Source organism: the organism of the source record quoted next, unplaced genomic scaffold (assembly GCF_019419815.1).
Source record: "Pyrus x bretschneideri cultivar Hongxiangsu unplaced genomic scaffold, Pyrus_bretschneideri_v1 Contig134, whole genome shotgun sequence".
NCBI classification, from domain to species: domain Eukaryota; kingdom Viridiplantae; phylum Streptophyta; class Magnoliopsida; order Rosales; family Rosaceae; genus Pyrus; species Pyrus x bretschneideri.
Genome location: NW_025999429.1, coordinates 246,915 through 263,552, shown reverse-complemented (window position 1 = coordinate 263,552; position 16,638 = coordinate 246,915). Strand labels below are relative to the sequence as shown.

At 42.2% G+C, this 16,638-nt stretch overlaps 2 protein-coding genes across 6 annotated transcripts; both read left to right on the top strand.

Moving 5' to 3' along the window:
- The first annotated feature begins 225 nt into the window (after positions 1 to 225).
- LOC103940082 (cyclin-dependent kinase E-1-like) lies at positions 226 to 7,622 on the top strand. Of its 2 annotated transcripts, XM_048579439.1 has the most exons (16): positions 226 to 344; positions 392 to 677; positions 857 to 967; positions 1,075 to 1,178; positions 1,276 to 1,318; positions 1,435 to 1,533; positions 3,030 to 3,099; positions 3,342 to 3,436; positions 3,561 to 3,609; positions 3,690 to 3,774; positions 3,979 to 4,056; positions 5,393 to 5,440; positions 5,900 to 5,932; positions 6,155 to 6,260; positions 6,952 to 7,164; positions 7,258 to 7,622. In XM_048579439.1, exons 2-16 carry the CDS (start codon positions 408 to 410, stop codon positions 7,324 to 7,326), a joined length of 1,473 nt encoding a protein of 490 aa, XP_048435396.1. In that variant the 5' UTR covers positions 226 to 344; positions 392 to 407; the 3' UTR covers positions 7,327 to 7,622. The 2 variants fall into 2 exon arrangements, with proteins under 2 accessions (XP_048435396.1, XP_018501211.1); XM_018645695.2 differs by lacking the exon at positions 226 to 344 and having other exon boundaries at positions 351 to 677; positions 3,576 to 3,609.
- Positions 7,623 to 9,298: 1,676 nt separating this feature from the next.
- On the top strand, positions 9,299 to 13,273 carry LOC125475090. 4 transcript variants are annotated; one of them, XR_007256407.1, is made up of 4 exons: positions 11,500 to 11,878; positions 11,947 to 12,354; positions 12,417 to 12,647; positions 13,000 to 13,273. XR_007256407.1 is itself a non-coding variant. In XM_048579440.1 (3 exons), the coding sequence occupies exons 1-3, from the start codon at positions 12,145 to 12,147 to the stop codon at positions 13,111 to 13,113; spliced, it is 555 nt and encodes a 184-aa protein (XP_048435397.1). In that variant the 5' UTR covers positions 11,500 to 12,144; the 3' UTR covers positions 13,114 to 13,273. The 4 variants fall into 4 exon arrangements, 1 of the variants encoding a protein (XP_048435397.1); XM_048579440.1 differs by having other exon boundaries at positions 11,500 to 12,354; XR_007256405.1 differs by having other exon boundaries at positions 9,299 to 12,647.
- Positions 13,274 to 16,638: the final 3,365 nt, after the last annotated feature.

Sequence of the window (16,638 nt, the reverse complement as noted above, 5' to 3'; positions counted from 1 at the left end):
AGAGGCCATAGAGAGAGGGGTGCAGCAATAGTAGAGAGAAGAGAGAGATGTGTAATTATGATGTATGTTCTATTCCATCCCATTTTGTCTTTATTTATAGTAGCAGAGTAAGTTAATTCCTTATCCTTTTAGGGTTACAACTCTTAATAACTAATCAACTCCTAATAGGAATATAAAGAGATATTCCTAGATCTATTAGAATTTATACAATTACATTCATAATCTAATAGAACTGCAACATTAATAACTTAAAAAATAAAATTACCCACTATTTACATAAAAACATGTGGTCACCCATATTTCTATTAGAGAGCAGAGAGCAACGGGAGATATTTGCCTGTCTTCCCAATTACTACACATACAGATACAGGTGGAGGAGTGGCGGTGGAAGCCCAGCCCAGCCCAGCATGGGTGACGGTAGCGCGAGCGGCAATAGAGGCCATAACAACAACAACCACAGCCACGGCCACAACCACGGCGGTGGTCATGGTAACAAGCCGGAGTGGCTGCAACAGTACGATCTGATAGGGAAGATCGGGGAAGGCACCTACGGCCTGGTGTTTCTTGCAAGGACCAAGTCTCCTCCTTCCAACCGCGGAAAATCCATCGCCATCAAGAAATTCAAGCAGTCCAAGGACGGTGATGGCGTCTCCCCCACCGCCATCCGTGAAATCATGGTCTTCTTCATCCTTTTTTTTCCCATTTATTTATTTTAAGCATTACAGACGCTATCCTTCGAAATTTCGTTTGGGAATTTTGTTCAAAAATTAAGAAAAATGAAGAATTTGCCTTTTGGGCTTGGATAAAATCTTAAAATATATATATATATATATAAAACTGTTTTTGGGTGGTTCAGTTGCTGCGGGAAATATCGCACGAGAATGTGGTGAAGCTCGTGAATGTTCATATCAACCACACAGACATGTCCCTCTACCTGGCTTTCGATTACGCAGAACATGACCTTTATGTGAGTATGTGATGTTTTCCCTTTTCTTCTTTCTTTCAATTGAAATGGGATTTCGAGTTCCGCTGATGGAAGGAATATGTGGTGGGTTGCGTACATTTGCTTCACAGGAAATCATTAGACATCATAGAGACAAAGTTAATCACGCAATCAATTATTACACTATTAAGACATTGCTCTGGCAGCTGCTTAATGGACTCAATTATCTCCATAGGTATGGTTTTATTTGTTTGACATTGCGCTGCTGATGTTTTGTTCTGTTGCTGTATCTACATTATCGTTTGACTACTTATGCGGAACCTTCCTTGCAGTAACTGGATCATTCATCGTGATTTAAAGCCATCTAATATCTTGGTATGATTTGTATAACCTTTTCACTCTTCCTGATGCAACTTTGTTTGACTTTGTGTTGCTTGCAAAGTGTGAACGAGATTAAATTTCTGCTACATTTACCCATTTTTTGCTCATAGGTTATGGGCGACGGAGAGGAGCAAGGAATTGTGAAAATTGCGGATTTTGGACTTGCAAGGATATATCAGGCTCCCTTAAAGTCGTTGTCTGAAAATGGGGTATGGAGACATGTTTGTATCATTTTGTTCTTTAGATGCCATCTTTCTATGAGCGTATGTGGTGTTCTCAACTTCATATGTATGCATATGGGTTACTTAAGGTGAGGGATCCTCATTTTTTGGGGGAAAAAAGGGAACTACTTGCGGGGTCCAATTCAAAAGGATGATCTATGAATGGAGATTTGAAAAATAGATGGTTCACATTGTTGTAAAAGAATGCAAAGTGGCACCCATAGTAGGTCTCCATTTTTAATAAAAATGGGAATCCGTCTCCTTAAGCAATAGTGATATGCATAAGATATACGAAACAACTATGTCGATACAGGAGCTAAGTTCAAAGTTTAGTAAATTAGTCCATTCAAGTGACTCGCACTGCATGATTGAGATTCTTGTATTTTTCAGAAAGTTATTGTGATTTATAGATGTATTTTTAAGTCTATCATTCTATGGTTCTATTCCCGTTGTCTTCAAGTCTCGGTGTCACATAACTAGTATTGTCAACTTCTGGAGTATTGTGAATTATGGTTTCTAGATTCCCTGACTGTATTAAACTTTGGGTTTTTAGTGGGTTATTTATTCCTTTTCGATTTTCCTTTTCTTCATTTTTCCTTTTCTTTTTGTTTTAGTGTAAGAAATACTCCTGTTTGTTACCATTGGCACTAATGCATTCATATATTCACAATAACCATAACTTCCAGAAGGAAAGCAATTTCTAATCCAAATGAAATTCGCTAAAGGTTGGCATTCACTTGCTGTGGAAGTATATCCTGTGTGCATTCTTTATATGGGATAAAGTGGTTACTGAGATTTTAGCTTCCATTAAAGTCTTCTTTGGTTGGGGCAATAATTGGGTGGTCTCAATATGATTATATTAGTGACCACTGTAGAACAAGTAAATATCAATGTAGAACAACTACTAATATTATAATGGAAGATGCCTAATCTTGTAATTTTAAATAAATTAGACTCTTAATATGAGAGGACTTGAACAAAAGCGTAACAGTAGAATACAGTGAGGGTATCTACATCATATATAAAACTTATACATACATACTTGCAGATTTTATTTTTGTAATTAATAATTTTTTTTAATTAAAATGTTTCTTTCGGAAAGCTTACACTTCAATGCCACAAGGCTTACACCTTGCCGTTTAAAGTATTGTTGGTGACAGAGTGATGCACCTGAGAGTGGGGTGAATTGCAAGGATTTTCAAAGTCACTGAGCCTTCAGTGGTTGAATTGAAGATGATCTGTTTGGAGATCTTTTTTTATATATTTTGCTGTAATTTGTTTCTCATTTTTTTTCCATTATTGGTTTGTTAAATCTTGTAAGTATTTTTATCTGTGTTTTCATGTTGCAGCTAGTATACTTGGTCAATGCCCTTTTCTTATTGTTTTGAGTAATAAAACCTTTTTGTACCCCTAATTTATTGCTATTATCCACTTGCATTGAAAAAGTAATTATGACTGTAATAAGTTAGCTGTATTACTTGCAGGTTGTGGTAACCATTTGGTACCGTGCACCGGAATTGCTCCTTGGGGCTAAGCACTATACAAGTGCTGTTGGTATCCTCCTACACCAAGTTATTTACTCTATTTGTATTAAGCCCATATGGTTAACATGTGATTAAAATCATGAGCATGCATTCATAGGTATGATTATGCTGAATAGTTTCTGTAGGCCTGCCTGTTTGGTTTTTTTTTTCATTTATATTTTCTTGTGATGATGTAATGGTAGCTCTCTGGTATATTGAATTATATGAGCAGATTAATTTTAAAAAACAATGTTTTCTTAATAAATAATTTAGATATGTGGGCTGTTGGATGCATCTTTGCTGAGCTTTTGACTTTGAAGCCGTTATTTCAAGGCGCAGAAGTCAAAGCCACACCAAACCCGTTTCAGGTTGTGAAACGGTGTTTGTATTTTCATTCACAACTTTTATCCTCAACTGTTTTTATATATTTGACCACTTTTATTACTAGTACTGTTTTAAGTTTCGTGATCCTATCATATCTTCTAATAATAGCATTCAGTTGTGCAGCTTGATCAACTTGACAAGATATTCAAGGTCTTGGGTAATTTGTTTTACCTTATAGGCCATTTATCTTTTGTATGTTCCATGGAGCTACCTTACAGTTCACGGTTACCACATCAGGTCATCCTACACTAGAAAAGTGGCCAGCACTTGCGAACCTTCCACAATGGCAACAAGATATACAACATATTCAAGACCATAAATAGTAAGCTTTCTCATATTTAATGCATACAAAACTTGTTTAGTGTGACATAAAAAAGAATATAAATCTTGTGATAGGAATCTGAAGGAATTATTTTTGTCTAATTTGTCATTCTCTTGTATCTCCCATGTTTGGCTTCATTTTTTTTTTCGTTCTTCCCTTGATCAAACTAACCAGTTCTTTTTTCCTGCTGTATGGTTTTGACAGTGATAATACTGCATTGTATAGTGTAGTTAACCTCTCGCCAAAAAGTCCTGCATATGACCTCCTATCTAAGATGCTTGAGTAAGTGGTGCCTTTTAAATTTACAAGAATCTCATTTTGTTATTGTTTAGCACAGGGAGAGTGAAATACAACACTTGCAAAGCTAACTATATCCAAAAAATTCTAATTCTCATTTGACCATTTTTTTTTTCTAATTTTTTTAAAGGTTTAGAATCCTAATTACAAAGTACAAACGTATGCTTACAAATTTAGAGTGAGGATACGTCCTGAATTGTTTTAATAAGATTCATGAAGTGAGTGCCCTATTAATTGCTAATACAGTATCAACGTATGGAATCTTTGAACAGACATGGTCTCTTGAGTCTTGACCATAAAAGTGTAGATATATGATGATAATTGAAGATTCAAGGATTAGATATGAGAACAACATAATTAGGGGCAAAAAATGAATAATTCCTGTGGACTATAGTAAGGTTTCATAGTCCCTATCTTTACATCCATGGTTCAGAGAAAGGTTATCTCTCTTCGAAAAGTGTCAACATCACTTACTTCCTTCTGCGTACAACAATATAGAAAGTATTTTAAGACCTTGATGGGATTATCTTTACTATCATGCAAATAACAGGTCAAATGACAATTAGAAGGGTACTATTGGAACATTCTTTTTCTTGGGATTTCACTGACTAGCTATATATATATATGTGAGGTTGATCGATCATTTTAATTCCCATATTTTCAATGTTTATCTGGTCACTTGGAGTTGGTTTTTTCATTGAGATGACTAGTACTTTAATAAATTATTTGAAGAACTGTTAGCAACTAAACATGTATAACGGACATGCTTTCCTCATGGGTCAATCAGTGGTGAATTTGTTTCAAGCTTAATATGTACAATGGACATGCTTTTTCTGTTCACAAGTTGTAAACCGAAAGTAACAAGTAAATTCAAATATTTCAAGCTAGTTTGTGTATGAATTACGAAAAGCAGGTAAAAGGCGTCAATTTGGATCTACAAATTTAAGCGGCATTTTTTACTATTGGTTGCCTTTCTTGTCCTGGTGCTGGGCTAATGTTTTGTACTATTTTTTCTTTCCAAGATCCGGGAAGGTTGGAGCTTCTGACACAATAATTTTTCATCTGCTTTGTTTTCGTTAAAACCAACTGTTGGATGAAACGATCTCTTCATGTTCATCATACATGCTAAAGTTTTGATAACTTTTGAAATTTACAGTCGCTTGACTTAAAAAGTGTTGAAATTATAACTTTTAATATGTTCCTGTTGTAATTAGTTACAGTGGCGTGTAATCTGTAAGGTTTTGCTGGATATCATTCATTACTTTTTCCATAAGAAAGATAAATTGATTCTGTTTATTCCCCCAAACAACTGTGTGTGCAGATATGATCCTCGAAAGCGTATAACAGCTGCACAAGCATTAGAGCATGAGTAAAGCTTCTTGTCTCCTATATCTCTCATATTATGCTTATCATTCCCTTTCCCTCACCCTCTTTGATAATTTATTGATACCTATCTTTCACGGTTGTAAACCCTTTATCTGTGTTTGTGAGTTATCATAATGGTTTAATAGAAGCTTAGACTTAATAATGATCATTTTAGACACTGGTTTCAAATGCTCAGTTAATGAAAAGTAAAAAAGAAGCATGCAAACTGGTATTGGCTTGGATCTTAATAACAAGTGGTATCTTGGGGCTTCTAATAGGTACCACAAAGACATGAATTATTTCTTAGAACATAAAATCAACTATCAAAGTCTGGTGTAACAACTCTGAATGATTATTTTAACAAACTAATTAATACAGTATTTGCAATTTGGATACTCTTAAATAAAAATTGTCATACCCAAAAGTTACTACTTTCTAAAAAGATTCATACTTTTTCTCTCAGGTATTTTCGTATTGAACCTCTACCAGGACGCAAGTAAGGTTTTCTTCTTCATTAACTTTTACTTCCCCTGTTTGCTGTGGACCTTTTCCCTTATGATATGCCAACCATTTTGAGTCTATATATTTGACCACCTTTTCATGAATGCCACCTAAAAGTTTGAAAAAGAAAACACTGTAATGGAGATACTAGATGCTGTTGTAAGCATATAGTGCGCCCATATTTCTTATATTGACCAGGTATGTTATCAATGATCAGTGCTTTGGTACCTACCCAAGGAGAGAAAGTAGTGAATTATCCTACTCGTCCAGTAGACACAACCACAAATTTTGAAGGGACAACTAGCATTCAACCTTCACAATCGGTATGTGTCGTGGTTTGACAACTGAATGAGTACTCTTCTGTTCCAAAGCTGCAGCTGTTTAAATGAAGTGCTAACCATGGTTTTTACAAAAACCTAGTTGGAATTTTATAAATGGTAGTGAAGGCCAGAATAAAGAAACATAATTGAACGCTACTCAATTTTGTAGCCTACGGTTTTAGGGGTGTTATATGTAGACTTTAAAATAATATATTCTTGAAAACATTATAATTTACATGAATTTTGATTTGCGTTTCATGTTGGATGTAGAACAGGAAATTACGATATTTTTTCTGCCTGTTAGTAGATAACTATTGTTTACTGAGTCGAAATCGTCTGCACATTTAGTTTTGGAAGCAGCATAATCTTTGATGATACTGTTGAGGGAGTGCTTTTAGTTTAGTTCAAGGTCCGTCAGTCAGAACCTGGAATCTCCTTCACGCCCTTTTTGATATTTACAATATGAATAATTCATAATTGTATCACGTTCTCTTTCTTCCCTTTAATTGCTATTGAGAGGACTGAATTAATTTACCTTAGAGTTTCTTCAACTATTGATCTGCTTTATATTGCATCCCATAGAACAGATTCATTTTTGAGTGATTTCCTACATAGTAAATGTAGGAAGTTTAGCATCTTAATCTTTATTCTCTATGGTACGTGTGCATGCTCATCATACAATTATCTGGACCAGGTATTGTCTGGAAATGCAGTATCTGGAAACTTGTCAGCTGCTCATGGAGGGATGAACAGATCTGTGCCGAGGCCGATGCTTAACATGCAAAGAATGCAGCCACAAGGCATGACTGCTTATAATCTTGCATCTCAGGCAGGGATGGGTGGTGCAATGAATCCTACCAGCATGCCAATGCAGCGTGGTGTAGCACAGGCCCATCACCAACAGCAGGTATTTTGTGATGAGTCTAGATTGTTTTGACCTTTAGAGTATTTCTTTCTCTCGATTCATGCTGATTTTTTTATATTTTATTTTCCAATACAGTTGAGAAGGAAAGATAATGGAATGGGGGTGACGGGATACCCTCCACAGCAGAAATCCAGACGTTTCTGAGGAATATTGCATCTTTTGTACTTTAGTTGCCATGAGTGATCTGAAATTCATGAAGGTTAGCTTTTTTATTGATGCTTTGCTTGATGGGAAGGTGAACACATTGGACTTTTCCTACTGATCTTACAGACTAGGGGTTGAAATCTAGAAATCTCATCTTCAAATGCCTGTCCCCAGAATCACCAGTTTTCCTAAATATTTCATAATCCTGTAAATTAAAAGGGGGAAAACAATCTATCAACCATAACCAATAATCTTGTCACTATTTTCTTTATTTATTGGACTGCATTTTTTTCTCACTGTTGCACAAAAATAAGGCTTTGTTGTTTTGAAGATAAAGAAATATATTTTTTTGAGTTTTGTTTTGAGGGTCTTATGAACTGGAGTCTGGAACCCATATTTACGTACATTATCCGCTATTATAACACTGCAAGTTCCATCTTTCCACCCTGACAAGCTCCTCTTGTTATCTATTCTACTCTTGGTACCTTTGATCTACCGTTGCATGTGAAGCTCCTCAGTTGGATTTATTAGTTTGAGGTTTACCTTTCTACTAGATACTTCACACTAGTCTCTGTGTGGTACATACTGGGATCTTGAATTGGTCATATGCCCTTGGAACATAATTTTCTTCATTAGATCCACAACCTTTATCGACCCATAACTTGCATTATCTGCTGGAACGGACAAGCACATCACCACTTCCTGAAATGTACTTGGTTTCTTTTATTTGTGTATCTTTTAATCCAGAATACTGAATCACGTGCACGATCTGAAAAAGGACAATGCAAAAGTTTAGAGTCCCATTGATTCATGAAGAACTTGCAGCATAACTTGTTTTATTCTATTATGAAATCCTTCGAACCTTCTTATCTTATCCATGCATTTCGTGTCCTCCAAATTCATATATCAAGGACAACCAGTTTCTTGTTTATTCTGTTAGAGGTGGGATGCTGTAGAGGGTATTCGGTTAGTCTTGGAATGCTGGTCGGTGCAGTGGGACGAAAATTTCAGTTACTGCAATCTAACTGGTGCTCTTGTAAATCACAGTACACTAGCAAATTGTGACTTGATTTCTGTACAATTTATGCAAGAAAAACAGTAGTCAGAGAAGTTCATGTGGCTACCGCATCGACAAACATTTAAGTATTAGTGAATCCTCACTAATGGAGAAAACAGGGAAAAGAATGATGGTAGGGGAGAATATAGAAACACATTTGTTTTTGGATGAGATTTTCATCAACTTTGACTGGGACTCTCACACTCTGTTACATATGTTTGTATGTATTTGTTGATCCTGTAAATTACAAAGCCTACGTGGCGTGCAGGTCGAGTAACTAATCGGCTAACTAAGTCCTTCGGTTGAATGCGAGGCGTGCCAACTCGTCGGCCGAGCTCGGCCAAGGAGTAAAATTCGTTGTTGTCATGTTGAGCGCGTTGCTGACTTCTTAATCTTGTGACTGTGGAAGGAACACTCTCGGTCTTTGGGTTCTAGAGTCTGAAGACGAGGCTGCTAGTTCTGCGAAGTTCACAAATCGTTGGTGCCTGATTCGTTCATCGTGATTATATTCGTAAGAGTATAAGCACGTCGAATCGACACCAGACTATAAGGACACAAATATTCAAAGGTGATGTATGTCTTGACAGTGAACGTGGTTTGGCCGTCAGAATGCCGAACTCTAAAACTCACTTGTGAATACCCAATCATAAAATCACTCGGCGTCCGATACGTCGAATGTCGTAACTCGTGACACCTTACTTCGCTGAGAAGGCTGATAAGATGACCCCTGCCAATAAGGATTCAAAAACCCTCCTCGGTCGAGACTTGGATAGGTAACCAGTCGTTCTCAACGCAGTGCTGTTTATCCAAACTGAAGATGCTCCTTGGTCGGCTGATTCTACGGCGATAGTGCTATTTATCCAAACTGAAGATGTTCGCCGGTTGCCTTCACAGTGCTGTTTATCCAAACTGAAGGTGTGTTGGCGGAAAAAGAAAATAAAAGATCTCAAGATGTTTGAGAGGTTTTGCGTAGGGCAGTTGTGTGTTGAATTGAAGGTCCTCTTTTTGTTTCATGATTTCTTGTATTTATAGCACCCACTCCTTGAGACCGAATCGAACCCCTATCTAGATTGGGAGTTCTTGTCTCGTTCCAACTTTACTTCGAACAACCCTACTCCCATTAGGACTTTGAACTTTCCCCCCTTTCGAGGCTTTATTCCTCGCTAGCCCAGAATCCTGGTTGCACCAGGACTTCCTCGACCCTTTTTATTTATCTCGATTACTCCTTCTTAGGATAGGACTCGACTGACCCTGCTAACTGGCCCAGAATCTATCAAGCAGCCCATAGTATTTGACACAGCTTTGGGCCAAGCACAACCTTATGCTCGGCCCAACAATATTATTTCGGGCCCAAACATTGCCCCCTCGCTTCTGAGGTCACCGACTGTCAACCTTTGGTTGGGCTTCGACCTTGAAGAAGCGGAACCATCTTTTGCCTTTTAGACTTCGCTTTTCTTGATAACCATTACTATGCACATTTATGGGATATGATTGCACTATCCTCGTTACTCTCGATGTACAGCCACGTGTCGACTCTCTGCCAATCCTAACAACTTTCAATCATGGCCCTCGAAAACGTGCACCCACCGCAGGGTCTCTTCCTCATTAATGCATTAAAACTGCCGCCGCACGCAATCGTGCGTCATGGATCCTTGAAAATCCCGATCCTATCCTTGCAGGTTCCCAAAATATCCGAAATGATTGGGGCCATTTCTCGGTTAAATTTCCCCCCAATTCAACTAGTGCTTTCGAATACCAAACGTTTGATCTTCTTTCTGAAACGCCTATAAATACCCAAATTTCTACCATTCGTATCCCACGCTTTCAGAAATTTTGAAATCTTCCCTTTTCCATTCCTGCTTGCTCAAACAACGCCCTCAAGTTCATCTCTTTGAAACCCCATTTTTAAACCTATGCCCTACTCTATTCCTTACCAATGGCCTCCTTCATCTCCAAACTTTCCGACGAGTGCAATAAATGCAAGGATTTCATCGACCGGAGCGCCATCAAAATGCTATGCTTCGAAAATGATCTAGCCACCACTCCCAAATTCTGGGTCCATTATTCAAAGATGTAGTGCCGTCGTGCATCACCAACCTTCTCAAGGAACAATCCTTAACACCCTTGCTGCAGGGGTTCGATTGCTCGAAATGGTGCTTGGCACGGCCCTAAGGAGCTTGGCCCTCGACTACTGCAGCCTGGGCCGCCTGGGTCGACCGAATGAGCACATTCTTCGGCAAAGAGTGGAAAGCTTTCGGCATTTATGATGCCATCATGCTCTCGACCATGGAGATTACCATGGATAGATAACTGCTCATGGCGGCCCTGAGTTTATGGTGTTCGACTACCAACACCATGATCCTCCCTTTCGGCCCTTTAGGCCCCACCGTCCTTGACATCTCGGCTATCCTTGGGACTTCCCCGTTTGGTCTCCCAATTGATGCCGCCCTTTCCAAATGCCCCTCGCCTCTCGACCTAAAAGCGCTATTCGACGAATGGGCCGTCGAGACACTCAGTCGAGGCGATAGGGAGCCTTCGAAAGAAGAAATTCAGAAGCTACACAAGAACTTCTTCAACTACAACACTCTTATCCTTCACTTCGCCAGCCGAGGCGAGGAGAGCCTTAGGAAGGGAGAACATGAAGCCTTCCTATTTTACTGGTACAACAAATTCATTTGTTGTACTAGGTCGAACAAATGCTTGGTCGAGAATATGCCGGTGGCTCAGGCCCTGGCTAGTGGTCATTCCTTGGCGCTCAGTCCGGCCATCGTTGCCAATCTCTTTCGTTGTTTGGCCGAGATGACCATCAACAAAATTGACCTGCATCAGAACGGACCCCTCTGGATATTCCAACTCTGGCTGCAGGTTTACTTCTCCACCCTTCGGCCCGAGGTTCCCGTTTTCCAGCGCACTGCAGCACTCGGCCCTCAACTAGCCTCTCGACCGGCACCTCCTCACCGAGCCGACGAAGTCCTTAAACACTTCTTCAGCCTCAACGTCCTCTCTAACGACGAGTTCCTGGTGTGCCGGTGTCAAGAATACCCCGCCTCGACTAGGCTTCCGACGGCAGCGTGGGCCGAGATCGAAGATGCTGATCTTCGTCAACATTAGGGGTCATTCGTACTGGCCCGCGACCTCCCCCTTGGTTGCGATGCCCGCCAAGCTAGCTGGGAGGTTTATCATCCCCATTTCGTCACCCGGCAGCTCGGCTACCTCTAAGGTTGCCCCATACCCCTGCTCGCTTCTCGCTCCCTCTTAAGTCGAGGACGCCTCTCTGGTTCCTCCGAGAGGGAGTGTAAGATGACGAAACAAGAGTTTTAGGACAAGTGTAGAAAATTTTAGCTTCGACCGACCGTTCCTGAATCTTTGGGTACCGACACCTTTGGGGACTGGTGGGACGAGTACACCCGTGACTTCTTCGGCGTCTCGGTCGGAGACGTGGTAAGCAGAATCTTCGGTGACCAGCCCAGACAAGCTCCTGCGGCCCAACCCAAGGTACATTGTCCTTTCGTCCTTTGTACTTCAACTACTCGCCTCTGTTACTGATTACTTCGCTATCTCAGGTGGTCGTGTGTTGAGGAAGGCGGAGGTGGTCGCCGCGGTGGTGAGGACGAAAAAATTGGTCCCCACGAAGAAGACCATTATCACCGGGCGGACATTATCAGCCAAACGCCCCCACCAAGACGCTGAGCCGGGGGATAACGCTCCTCGCCCTTCCAAACGCGTCAAGAAGTTGGTGAAGAAAGGTGACCGGGAGATCCATGTTGTTCCTAGCGACACCACAGGGACAATTGTACCTGCCGGCTCTCCTTCTATCCCGGCTGCCCCGGCTTCGGTGGACCCTCTTCCTCCAGCCGTCCCTACGACTAGGGTTATGGTCGATCCGGCCGTCGTACCAGCTACAGCTTCGGAGTCGGCCATTGCGCCTGCCTTGGGGAAAACGGCCGCACCCGACTGTCATTCTGGAAGAGGTATAATTCCACCGCTATCCTTTGTTTATTTAGCCTTCTAGTTGTAACAAAAGTTTCCTCAGGACGATGAGAGCGACGAGAGCGACGAGATCCCGCTGGAGTGTCGCCCTCGACCAGCCAACTCTCCTCCCGTCCATCCTCCTTTTGTGGTCGAGGCAGCCGTCCAACCGGATCCCCCTACGGCGGATCGTGGGAAGAGGCCCCTGACTGATCCTGAGGCGACGGCCGAAACGCCGCTCCATCCGCAGGATGAAGACCTCCCCATTCCTCCACAAGAAGTTTCCTCGGCCTTTGTAAGTTTTATTTCTTTTGTGTTGATTTTATCATGACACATTTGTCCTTAAAGAAATATTAAATGTCAGGTGCCCGAACGTTCATTTCATCGACAATTTTATGTGCCGACAGGCGTTATCTATATTTCCTAGCCACCGTCGTGCCCATCAAATGTAGATAACCTCCATCGGCCGCATGAATTGAGAAGCGGTCTTAGGCACTGGGCTCGGCCATTAAGTTCCCTGGGTTCGAGCAATGACCCAGAGGGCATGGCTGAAGTCTCCTCCCGGTAGGTCTAAAAACAATCCCTTTGTCATGCACTACATGTATTTCACGCCTTATTTTCCTTTACAAATTTTCCTCTATGTGCAGCCTTCGTGGGAAGTAGAGCTCGACGCTCTTCTTCAGAGCATGACTGGTGTGGCCGGCTCCTCTATTGCCCCTGCCGAACCAGTGGAACTGTGCCCGAGGCCCAAGCTTTTGTAACTGCACGAGCTCCTATCCCTTTGTGCCTCCCAAGTCCTCCAATGCAAGGGTCTTGACTTCGTTGGGGAGTGCTTAAACGACCTTGCCAGCGGCGGTTACCTGAGCACAGAGAATATCGTCTACCTTACTGACCTTCTGGAGCGGACTCGGCATCACTTCACTATTTTTGAACAAGCTCTACGGGCCGAGGACGACTTAAAGGCGGCCAAGGTCGCGCATGAGGCTGGCCGAGTGGAGGTGGAGGTGATAAAAGCAAAGAAAGCGCAGTTGACTGAGTTTGATCGTCAGATCTCCGACCTCCAGCGTCAAATTGCTGAGCTTCAACGGCAAAGGTCCGCTGCTGCTTCAGAGCTTGAGATGGACTTTGAGGTGAATAGAGCTCGGCTTACGGCTTTCGCTGCCGGCGTGCGGCATATCCAGCAACTGCAGCTCAACAAGAAGACGAGGCAGGCTGAGATAATTTTGAGCGAAGTGAAGTGGCTGGAGTTGAAAGCTGCCCTCGAGACTTTCTTCCCTTCGATCCCCTAGTAAATTATTTTTAGGAGCCTCTCGAATGTATCTGTTCACCTTTGTTACGAATTAATACAATGGTATTTATTCTTGCATTTCCCACGTGACTGGATAGTACTTTTTCAAAAATTTTCCATTAATAGGCAATTTGTGAATTAAACCGGTCTGATCTCTAAGATGATATGCCCCCCTGCCGAGAACTTTGTGAACAATGAATGGCCCTTCCCAATTTGGCGACCATTTGCCAAACCTGGGGTCCTTAATCCCAACAGGCAACACCGTTTGCCAAAATAATTCTCCTTCGCCGAACGTTTTTTGTTTAACGCGCTGGTTATATGCTCGCTCGACAATTTTCTTCTGTGCTATTAATAAGTTACCTGCGTCGATCCGATTTTCTTCCAAGTCTTCTAATTCTTGTCGCATAGCTTGACTATATTCAGCACTAAACAAGCTACTCTGCTCGATCACTTGTAATGAGTTTATACTCAACTCGACTGGTAACATAACGTCGTGTCCGTAAGTTAACGCGTAAGGAGTCGTTCCGGTGGCCGACCAGGGTGAAGTTCGGTATGCCTATAATGCTTCATTTAACTTTAAATGCCACAGCCCAGGCCTCTCTCTTACCGTTTTTTCGAGAATGTCGATCAACACTTTATTGCTTGCCTCAGCCTGCCCGTTTGCCTGTGGGTAGTACGGCGTAGATTGCTGAAGTCGGATATTCAGACTTGCCGTGTATTCCTTAAACCTGTCGACCGTGAATATGGTGCCACTGTCGGTTATGATCATTTCTGGCACGCCGAATCTAGTCACAATATTTTCCTCTACGAAATTGCATACTTCTTTGGCTGTTAGTTTGGCCTATGACCTTGCCTCGACCCACTTAGTGAAATAGTCAGTTGCTACTATTATCCATGCATGTTTTGCCGCCCCCCGACGATGGCGTGATTTTGCCAATTACGTCCATTGCCAATCCCCTGAACAGCCATGGTTTAGTACCAAGTGGAGTAATTTGGCTGGGGCTCTCTGCACGGGTCCATGAATTTGGCACGGTATACATCTCCGTGCATATTCAATGCAATCTTTTAATATACTGGGCCAAAAGTAACCATGTCGTCGAAGCAACCATCACATTTTTCGTCCTGATTGGTGAGCCCCACAAACTCTTTCATGTACCTCAGCCATCGCTTGGGCAGCCTCGTGTGGGCCGAGGCACAATAGTAGTAACCCGTCCTCATCCCTGCAGTATAATTCATTTTGGTATGACACATAATTCGTGGCGAGGACCTTCGTTCTCCGGTCGTGTTTCCCATCAGGGTTATCGAGGTATCGTAGCATCGTCTTTCTCCAATCGTCTGGTTGTACTTCGACGGCACATACTTCTACGGGGTCTCCCCGTTCTAATACGGATGGGAGCGACATCACCCTTGTGCGTATTACGTGCTTGCGCTGGAGAGTTTGCTGATTGACCAAGGCTGGGTACGATCGCAGACTTGTGGGTGTTACCCGGCTTAGCTTGCCCTCCGTGAGTTGTGCTTCGGAGGCAATTTGGGCGAGTTCGTCGGCGTCCGTATTGTGAATACGCGAAATATGCTCAAATGTGATCCGTTCAAACAACTCGGCCAGATAGGTGACGACCATGTGATAGGGCGCTAAAGTACAACTCAAGCAACGGAACATGCCGTTGAGTTGGTTAATCACGAGTTCGGAATCACCGAGGACGAGAACGCGGGATGCTCGTAAATCGTGTAAAACGTGGAGGCCGATGATGAGAGCTTCATACTCAGCCTGATTATTTGTACAACAGAAATCCAACTTGAGAGAAAAATACCAACGGTAGTGGTCGGGTGACTGAATGGCAATACCAACACCAGCTGCAGTCGAAGTACTGGAACCATCAAAATGCAGAGTCCAATGGTTATCGCGTGTTGTGACTAAACCGATGTCGACGTCGCTATCCCTAAAACCATAAGGAGAAGGGTGTTGGGCCAAGAAATCGACGAGAGCTTGGCCTTTGACGGCCTTTTAGGGTACGTACTGTAGACTGAACTTGGATAACGCAAGTGTCCATTTTCCAATTCGGCCTTTGACGATAGGTCGAGTGAGCATGTAACGAATCACATCTGTTTGGGCAATGACCTGCGTAACAGATGGGAGCATGTAGTGCCGAAGTTTTGATGCAGCGAAAAACAAAGCTAAGCAAAGTTTTTCGACGGGTGAATAATTGAGCTCCGACGAATTCAGATTACGGCTGAGATAAAAGATAGCTTGTTCACGCCCCACATTGTTATCTTGTGCGACGAGACAACCAATGGATTCAGCGACTGCCAAAATGTACAGTTTAAGGGGTTTGTCGCGACAAGTTGGAATTAGTACGGGTGGTGGAAAGGGCCACCTTGATTTGCGTAAATGTCGTTTGATGCTCTTCGTGCCATTCAAACTTGTCGGAATCCTTAAGTTTGAGGAGTGTAGAAAATGCCTTCATCTTGTCGGCCGAATTGGCGATGAAGCAGCGGAGAAAATTTATCTTCCCGAATAATGACTGGAGCTGCTTCTTTGTTGTCGGGGGTGGGGCGTTAATGATTGCGCGGGCTTTATTTTCGTCGACTTTAATGCCGCGATGGTGCACCAAAAACCCTAAGAAATTATCGGCCGAAACAGCGAAGGCACACTTGGCCGGGTTCATTTTGAGATTATTCTTGCGCATGCGAAGGAACGCTTGTCGCAGATCATCCAGGTGCATTTGGTGGCACTTTGATTTTACCACCACATCATCGATATAAACTTCGACGATTGTACCGATTAAGTCGTGGAATATTGTATTCATGGCTCGTTGGTATTTGGCACCGGCATTCTTGAGGCTGAATGGCATGACCACCCATGGGTAGGTACCAAGTGCCCCTGGGCAGCGGAAGGCCGTCTTGTGGACGTCGGCTTCAGTGATAAAGATCTGGTTGTAACCGGCATGGCCGTCCATGAAAGATAGCAATTCATGATTAGCTGCAGCATCAATTAGCA

Excerpts from the sequence above, each read along its gene's own strand:
- LOC103940082 (XM_048579439.1), top strand. The coding sequence starts at position 408 with ATGGGTGACGGTAGCGCGAGCGGCAATAGAGGCCATAACAACAACAAC. Across the intron at positions 1,534-3,029 it reads AGTCGTTGTCTGAAAATGGG|GTTGTGGTAACCATTTGGTA; the intron begins GTATGGAGACAT and ends TATTACTTGCAG. Across the intron at positions 3,100-3,341 it reads GCACTATACAAGTGCTGTTG|ATATGTGGGCTGTTGGATGC; the intron begins GTATCCTCCTAC and ends TAAATAATTTAG.
- LOC125475090 (XM_048579440.1), top strand. The coding sequence starts at position 12,145 with ATGTTGTTCCTAGCGACACCACAGGGACAATTGTACCTGCCGGCTCTC. Across the intron at positions 12,355-12,416 it reads CGACTGTCATTCTGGAAGAG|GACGATGAGAGCGACGAGAG; the intron begins GTATAATTCCAC and ends AAGTTTCCTCAG. Across the intron at positions 12,648-12,999 it reads AAGAAGTTTCCTCGGCCTTT|CCTTCGTGGGAAGTAGAGCT; the intron begins GTAAGTTTTATT and ends CTCTATGTGCAG.